Below are 9,187 nucleotides of genomic sequence, written 5' to 3' on the forward strand. Positions count from 1 at the left end.
AGATAAACCGTTAAATTGGATTTTAGTTCAGCACCCGAAGCACTCGATTTAACCAGCTGAAATCTGGTAAATATTTCTTTTTTTGCGATGAAAGAAAAATTTAAACATTTTAAAATGTAACTGATAGTTTTCCTTTGATAATTTACATAAATAAAATTTAAATTCTATGTGAATGAAAATATTCAGCGAGTACGGTCTTCGTGCAAAATTACTAGCAAATCCTTGACTTGTTAGGGGTTCTATTTCGATTTAAACCTTCTCTTTGTAGAGTTTTTGTCTTACTGATCTGGAATTTGTAAGTCTTCACGAAAAATTTAAAGACGTCGAAATTCACATGCTTTCGGCTAGAACGGCAAGCTGACGCCGTGCGACTTCTGGTTGTTCACCAAGCTCAAAAGACCGCTCCGGGGACACCGTTTTTATAAGATAGAGGAGATTCAAGGCGCAGCGAAGACGGAACTGAAGGCCATCGCGGAAAGTGACTACAACCAGTGCTTCGAAGATTGGAAAATCCGCTGGCATAATGTACTACATCTAGTGGGGATTACTTTGAAGGGGATGAAATTGATTTGGAGGAATAAATAAAGAATTTTCAAAATAAATACAATGTCACCTTATTTTTTGGCTACAGACAAAACAATGTTTGATACTTTTACTCATCTCAGGAGCAAGAAAATAGCGTTAGCCGTTGAATTACAGGCTGAAGTATTGTTAAAGAGCATATATCAATTTCTTTGTTGAATATGGTCGGAAGAAAGCATGCCCGACGTTTGGAATTTAAGTGTATTGTGCCCAAGTCACTAAAAGGGAGACCCCACAATTTGCGCCAACTACCGTGGGATAAGCCTGCTCAACATCGCATATAAAGTTCTATAGAGCGTATTGTGTGAAATATTAAGGTGGCTTTAGGCCTGACAAATCAACAAACGACCAGATATTCACCATGCGCCACATCTTGAAAAATACGCGTGAAAAGAGAATCGACACTCACCACCTCTTCGTCGATTTCAAAGCTGACTTTGACAGCACGAAGAGTAGCTGCAAAGCAAATGGGTCTGGCCGTGAACGAGGACAAGACGAAATATTTCCTGTCATCAAACAAACAGTCGTCGCACTCGCTCTCACGTCATTGTTAACAACGTCCGGTGTGTTTAACGTGGGTACCTGCTGACGACAGCCTTACCCCGCACGGGGCTCTAAAGCATAGCGGATCAAATCAATGCGTTGATCAGCGCCTTGAGAATGCTAGGCATTTTCAGTAGAAAGTGGCAGCACCGGGTTCGAGGGTTCAGGTTCGAGGCCCATCTGAAACCTCTGCCGTGCTTTGGGTCCGGCATCCGGTTGCATAACTCCACTGACGAAGTCAGTTCTTCCGGCATTTGGGTTTTAACCACAACCACCACGATACTCACCGAGTATTCGGCTGGTAGAAGAAGAGAAGGCCAAAATCTCCACTTCCAAAAAACCAGGTGGAGAAGGACCTGGCTTCACTTGGAATCTCCAATTGACTGGCGCGATATTGTAAACTCGACTATAACAGCGTAAGTGGTGTCTACGAGAATAAAGAAGAAGAAGAATTTTATCCCACTACAAAATACTTAATTTTTTAATAACCTTCTTTAGTTTGATAACTATTTTAAAATAATAAACTCTACCGAATCATAATTTTTAAATAGGTGGCAACTCGCGACAAAATATTTTTAGTGTGATGCTTATCAGCACTTCTTCAATATATTATCTCTTACTGCAAAATTTCTTTGTCTCATAATTTTTTTTCTAAGGATTTTCAAACAGTTGGCAACTCTCTAACTTTTTATTTAAAAAAATTCAAATATTTCATAAAGAGATCTAAAAATATATTCAACCCCCTTCATCGTGACAGTCGGATTACGGCGCACGTGACGAAATTTCGTTTCCCAACACAATTTCGTTGCACTTGACGGATTTTTCTAAGTAATTCAAGGCAATTAATTCAGTATATAATCGACATAAATTCAAACTTCCAATGAGCTTGCGAAAAAAATATATTTTCCAATATTTTTCGCTCGCTTCGGTGGTCTAAAAGTCACGTTCTTAAAATATAATAATAAACCTTCACCTTTTCCATGCATTCGCGCTAAAAAGTAGCGCTCTCCTTCCTCGCTACACAATTAAATTTGCATTCGCTCATTTTGCAGCAGTTTATACCGTTATATGTCAAAAGTGAAAGTAATAATTCAATCGCCAAAATCCGCACTCACTTTTTGTGGAAGAGCTCTCGTAAAATATATACTGCCCCAGCATATGCCAAGATAACGGGCTGTCTAGACAAGTGCGCTGAAGAAAGTTCCAAGTTTATGCGACTGTATTTGTGTATGTGCGAGCGCTTAAGGGCCACGTAAAATATAAAGTTGTTACTAACAAAATTCGGAAGCCAAGATAAAGCGAAGAAAGTTGCAATGCAATCCGCACCAACACTGCAGCACATTTTACTTTACTTTGTATGCAGTTACCGTTATCATAGCTGTTGTAAGCGGTAGAAGAAAGGCATAAGCCGCTGACAGTTTCAGTATTTGTGCATGCGCATATGTGTGTACGTATAGGCGGCGAGCTGACTATTTTTCAGACAATAGTCTATACGCAAGCAGCAAGAGTCATGCGGATAGTTACGTATACGCAGTGAAGAACTAGGAGTTTTAAGGGACGCGCTTTATTTACGATATCGATTTTTGCAGTTATCCCAAGTTCATAACAAGCTTAGTTAGCAAAGTACATGACTCTTTTCGGTGTCATATTAACAAATTTTAGCTAAAAAAATCGGATTTCTGTACAATAAGAGGATCTGCTGTGCACATTAAACAAAATACTAAACGCACACACCTCAGCCTCTTTTAGTCCGTTTATTAATGGACTAATGTAACAGGGTAATATTTGAGTCTGAGGAAATAGTCACTAAACTTCCTTAACTCTTTAAACTCATAACAATTTAGGCACAAAAAGGATAGCCAACAAAAACTCGAACGCCGTCGCTTCCTTTTTGCATTTCAGTCCCGGCTTTGTTCATTTCATGATTTCTTTTTTACCTATATTATGCCTCATTGCACCAACAACAACAATATTTTGCCATTCAATGTGCTGCTGCTACTTTCCTTCGCTTCTCTTCGCTTTTTCGCCATTCATACTTCCATCATTCGCGGAGCGACGCCTCCACGCGACCGAACACAAAGTATCGCTTTTGTGTAACCAACGACCTTCCACCGACTTAGTTCCCGCTTCGCTTTTGTTGTTTCGCAATTATGGCTAAATGCCTTAAGCACCCACTACACTTAGCGGCAAGGAAATTGGTACAAATGTCCTACTCGCGGCGCAAACGAGACGAACCACAAAGCGCACAACAAAATACAGACACTCGAAAAATTATTAACAAAGCTTATGTTCATAGGCCGCCCCGTCGTCGAGCGGTATTGGCGATTACACGCTGTAGACATTAGCTTCAACATTGCTGCCTGCGGCGACACTTTGTTCACATTACGTAACTGTTGCAAAACAAATTTGCCCCCTGAGCTGGGAAGGAGACGTTGGTAAGCATGTTAGCTGGCAATTAGCCGAGTATGAAAAGTATTGCAGAGGACTTTGGGTGGTTGCTATGTGTAAGAGAAGAGTATATCTCATATATAAAAATAAACCATAGAATTGGCTTGTCCTTTGTACAAAGTAGTTCCGAAACTTGCGCTTATTTCAAGGCTTTAAGGTCTTCAAGAACTGCCTTATAATATTTTAGAGCTGTGGTGTGGAGCTATATTAGTAAAAAAAAAAAACTGCGATCGCCTCAGGACCAGCACAAGGATCCATTCCATACCCAGACTTGTGGACAACAGCAACTACGCTGTACTAAAACTCCAAATGAGAAAGCAGTAATTACAGTACGAGACACAGAAGAAGCGCGAAGAAAGCTTTATGAGGTCATGATACACACGCAGGCATGGCTCGACTCACACAACATCCAGCTCGCTACGGAAAAAGCAGAGCTACTACTGCTAAGAAATAAGTACATACCTCTGGATATAACTACGGATATGCTTAGGACACAAAAAGCTGTAAACTATCTAGGCGTAAGACTGGATTCCACACTAACTTTCTGGGTACAAATCCAGCACGCCGTAGGAAAGGTAGCAAAAATCATCTCCCAACTTAGCAGCTAATGGCCAACACAGGAAATAAAAAATAAAAAATAAAAAAGGAAGCCGAAGGGTAGTGACTAGAGTAAAGTGCATCGCAGCCGTCAGAATTTTATGAGCTTACCGAACAGTGTCAGATACAATATTAGTTATAAGTGGTTTATTACCCCAATTGACCTTCTAGCATACGAAGGGAAGAAGCTGTGGGTGCTAAAGGAAATAGTTAAAAATAACACATAAAGAAAGATACAATGGAGAAATGGAAAAATGAGAGCCATGGCAGATGGACGGCCGGACTAATAAAAGATCTAAACTCATGTACAAGGCGAAAAGACAGGCGAACGTAGTTAATTTTACACAGCTCCTAACGCGTATCATTTAAAAACTCTTCGGAGTCTATAATGATACCTTCTGGGTGTTACAAACTTCAAGGCACTTGTACGGATTGTAAAAATCAAGACTTTTAAAACAAAATATGTTTTCTTTCAAATGCAACACCAAAGTATTTCTACTTTCAGGTGTCGTTTAAAGTTCCTAGTGAACGACCTTTATTAAATGAATTATTTTTGGTAATACACCACAACTTTTATAGAAAAGTTTCAATTTCTCATTTAATCTGAATTTTGTCATATCGAATTTCCCTTTCAAAATCCCCGCCACTAACCATGCTGATTTGAAAAACTGAATTCATTCTGCATTGAGTATTACATCGCAAATCGATTGTAGCCACCGCAGGGACAACAACAAACCGCACAGCGTGTCACGTAGCGACAGCTTCCGTTATTTGCCGAGCTCAGTTTGATTACGAAAATAAACAGGAAATTGCTTACCAAATTTGTTTACACTTCAAATACCTGTCGAATTTGGCCAAGCGACCACGTGAACTACACACCACTTACACTAAAGTGGACCAGGGTTGCACTGCGGCCCGCTCTCATATTGAATCGTAAGCCTAAAGGAGTGGATACGCCCGCTGATGGCGATGAGTTGGTTCGTGCTTTATAGTACATACAACTTTGTTGGTGGTAGACAATTTGCATGAGATGGTGTCGACGTTACAACAACTCGGCAACAATAAATGGCGATCTATAGCGAGTGGAATGTGTTTGTGGGTTGTTTTTTGAATAAAACTATTGTGTATTATGGAAAGCATCAAGGGTTGTGAACACCATAATCGCATCGGTCGCTCAGTTGACAGGTAGCCATTTAAGGAATATTCAAATCAAAAAGAATAACAAAAATAGTTGATTTAAGCTAAAATCAAGCACTAAGTGTTTATAAAAATATGTTTTTAACATTTTAACCCCAACTTTTGAAGCATAATTTCAGTTATACCGCAAGTGACCAGCGTTACGTTTTTCCTCCGCCTCCGCTGCTTTCCCTGATGGCAGCTTTAGTTTGACGCATTTCACTTTGATTTCAAGTTCCGTTTGATCCGATACCATGTTCATGCTAAATGTAATTTGCGTCGCACCAAATGAAAATGAGAAAGTATGAAATTATTTAAAGGGTGTCCGAATATGTACATTTGTAGTCATTGAATGCTCACATGGAAAATTTCCTTTTCAGCGAGTCGCCCTGAACATCCGTTTGACTCACAATGTCCTCCTCTCTTTTCAAATAATCTTCTTCGGCCTCTACAAACTTTCTTGTTAGCTTCATAAACTTTAGAAATGGAAGCGGTTTTTCAAAAGTTATTTTCTAAAAAAAATTAATTAGTTTTATACTGAATATAATACTGCAGTAAACTCACCTCCAAGTACTCAGCACACTGCCTGTAGAATCCCAAGGTCAAAGGTTCCGCTGATGGCGGTTGTCTTTTGCTTAAGATATCATTTGCCTCCGTAACAAAGTTCACAGTTATGCCACCAGAAAACCAAAAGTTCAGTATTTTCAGTTTATGACAACTCCTTATTAGCTCAAGTGACCCCTCTACATTCACTTGTCGACAGCCGTCCAGTTGTAGCTCTTCCAAATTAACCAAATCTTTTAAAACATCTAATGATAGGAAGCCTGGCATAGAGGCTCTGCAGAACTTCAAACGCTGCAAATTTGTCAGCTGCGAAATTCTCAAGAGATGTGGCTCAGACACGTAACCGTCGCAAAACACCAATTCTTCCAGCTGATTCCTCTTGCACAATTCGTCAAAGAAAAGCATGGCATGTTGGCTTCCGCATGCTTCGTATGAATTGGGGTCCTCCAAACACAGCTCACACTCATGACTAACGAAATCCCAGAGTTCGAGCTTTTTCAGTTTCGGCAGCATGCCGATCAGTTGCCAAGATTTACAGGGATTAAACTCAGTCACAAGCTCCTCCACGTTTGACAGATTTTCGACCAATTCAAAGGCATACCTATTCGAAAGCGTTCGTGGGTCGTTGGGCATTACGAGCGTCTTCAGTGAATTGTGGGAGGCTATTTGCAGCAGATTTTCCGGATCGAAGAATTTGTTAGTGTGTATGTGTAGCTCCGTGAGACTGTTGAGATCTATCAGGCTGCTGCCTAGAAAATTTCAACAACTGTCCCGTTAGATGGGCTCCTATTTTGGTCCCATATGTTAAACTGGAACTGTCGCTTGTATTTAATTTAAATAACTTATGTAGACTTACATACAAGCAACTCCTACCTTTTGTGTTCAAAAATCATTCACCGCTTTTATGTTTCTTAGCACTCGACTCATCCTAAGAACTCAACAGTACACCAATACCTTAATACTATCTAAGGACTCAGTCTGGAGGGAGTGACAAAGATGACTATCTTTTAAAAAATACCAAGGCAACAGTTGACACCGAAATTATTTGACAAAACAACCGAACTGCTTCTAACGTCCAACTCTCCAGAATGGATGAGGAATCGAAACGAATGAATCTGTTTACAAATTGATTTAAAATGAAGTATCCTCAGTTATCGAAGAGCAGTCAGTCTGCATGCAATAAAAAAATCGACCTCATTGTATGGTCTGATATTTCACTCTTCTCCTGTCCACTTGTGAAATTTGTAGTCGCCTTTATAAGAATCCACTCATTTCCGCTCATTACATATAAAGCAGTAAGACCCAGCTACAGACATTAACTTCACAACTATGCTCAATATACCTCAAATAGTTCGACCTCTTCCTAAAATCTATATTATCTATTTTACATAATATCGAGCTTACCTCTCAAGTTATAAGTGCCTATGCAGATCAGTTTCTTCAGATTTGGCAATGGTAAAAGTTCAGCCAAGAACTCGTCGGTGAATGAAAAGAGTTTCGCCACTTCAATCTCCTTATGGAATTCACGTAGTTTGTTTAAAAAGACTTTCGTACATTTTGACTTCGACAAATTGAGTGTCTTTATGATTCTCAGCGGAAACTCGCCGGTGCCGATGAGATGACCAAAATTTTGCGCCAAATTGTCGTTAACTTCAGCCCAATTGTGGAAATATCGAAAGTAGATATACTGAAAAAGTTTACAAACATTAGCCCAGCGGTATTCCTGCACATCGCGGTCCAACATTTTGCAAATCCGTATTAAGACCTCATCCGGTAGGTCGCATATGGAAACCATTTGGATATCTTAATTTTGTTTCCTTAAAAACTGAGCAGCATTTACTGGAAAAATATAGTCAAAAGCTGTGCTATTGGCAGTTATGGCGCAATATTTCAAAATCAAGTCTGTGTGGTGGGAAATGAGCTATCGCTTGAGTGCTCTCACTTAAATACTACGCTCCGTTGGCAATCGCGTGTTTGTTCACAAGACAAAATCCAATCGTGTCAAAAAAACACATATCATTTATATTTATTTACTTGCTTCCCGGTATAGTTAATAAATCACCGATAGAACACCACAATTTGATATACTTTCACATTTCGAACATTCAATGCACTACTCTTTACATTGAGAATTAATTAAAGTGCAACAAAACGCTGCTTCCACCCTTGGCTTTGTTTCAAGAACTAAAGCTAGTTGCACATACAGAAACTAACTTAAGCAGACTTTATTAGTTTTTGCTAATCGAAGTGACTGGCGAATTATCTAGGAGAGCGCTTTGAAGTGAGACTCTCACTAAGACTCACAGCGCTCTCGTAGATAATTCGCCGGTCACTTCGATCAGCGCTTGTTGGGTTTTTTATTGTGATTATTCCGATGCAACTCCCTATTAGTGAAGCATTGAGCGAAGAGTAGCATTATTCTCAGTAAGTTGTTGCGAATTTCCGTAACACATATTAAATTGTAGGCGAGTGGCCGTCAGCCCTTCGAAAGTCGTGGTCAAACTCAACTCTCAATTTTCGCTAGATTATGCCGACTGAGTGCAGTTTCTCCCTTCTAACAAACATTTATGTGAATATATTCGTACTATTTATGTGTGTTTGCCAATTTCCTCCAGTGGATTTCCCAAGAAACACCTTTATCACAGCAGCTGGTAAAATTCTATGAGAGTAGAATGACTCAGATTGATGTTTTGTGCGAATTAATGTTAGGTAAGGCGCGTGCCCCAGCAAACTGGTTGCGTGACTGCTTCACAGAGGGTTTGGAAAATTATAAAAACGTCAATTTCTATTTATGTGTCACAACTCGAAAGCTTAATTGAGCTTCTGGCAGATTTTTTTAGGTAAATCTGTTGAGATACTTCTGCGACAAACAAATTTTTCCTACTTTTATAAAGGAAAAACACAGAAATTTAAAGTTAATGGGGAGTGTTTGCTATCATTCGAGAGAATATTCTTTGTAATTTATTTTTTGAAGATTATCTCTTTCAAATGTTGGCCGTCGCTACGCCTCAGATGATCCATTCGTTAAGTCCAATTACCGATAAGTTCGAGCATTTCGACCGGTAACTGGCGACTGACACCCTTGCTGGTTTGCTCCAAGGCCTGAATCGAACCGATATTGTCTGCATAGACTTTAGACTTTACATATCCCCACAGGAAATCACACAATCTTGGTGGCTTTGTGTGGAAAGTGGCGCCGTCTTATTGAAATGAAATGTCGGGCGCCGTTGATGGTTACGTTCTCTCCGACATCATTTTTGAAGAAATATGGACCAAT

General features: G+C 39.6%; 1 protein-coding gene across 1 annotated transcript; it reads right to left on the bottom strand.

The window, feature by feature from the left end:
* Positions 1-5,469: 5,469 nt before the first annotated feature.
* On the bottom strand, positions 5,470-7,949 carry LOC108971325. Its single transcript, XM_018937294.1, has 4 exons — positions 7,315-7,949; positions 5,911-6,659; positions 5,707-5,858; positions 5,470-5,609 (listed from the first exon to the last, which is right to left on the bottom strand). The coding sequence occupies exons 1-4, from the start codon at positions 7,703-7,705 to the stop codon at positions 5,483-5,485; spliced, it is 1,419 nt and encodes a 472-aa protein (XP_018792839.1). The 5' UTR covers positions 7,706-7,949; the 3' UTR covers positions 5,470-5,482.
* Between the last annotated feature and the right edge of the window lie 1,238 nt (positions 7,950-9,187).

Source organism: Bactrocera latifrons, unplaced genomic scaffold (genome assembly GCF_001853355.1).
Source record: "Bactrocera latifrons isolate USDA-ARS-PBARC rearing strain unplaced genomic scaffold, ASM185335v1 scaffold_34, whole genome shotgun sequence".
Taxonomy (NCBI): Eukaryota; Metazoa; Arthropoda; class Insecta; order Diptera; family Tephritidae; genus Bactrocera; species Bactrocera latifrons.

Bases quoted from the DNA above. Each gene is read 5' to 3' on its own strand.
- LOC108971325 (XM_018937294.1), bottom strand. From the start codon at position 7,705: ATGGTTTCCATATGCGACCTACCGGATGAGGTCTTAATACGGATTTGC. The intron at 6,660-7,314 runs GTAAGCTCGATA...GAAATTTTCTAG, and splicing joins AGGCACTTATAACTTGAGAG to GCAGCAGCCTGATAGATCTC. The intron at 5,610-5,706 runs GTGAGCATTCAA...AATTACATTTAG, and splicing joins CTGAAAAGGAAATTTTCCAT to CATGAACATGGTATCGGATC.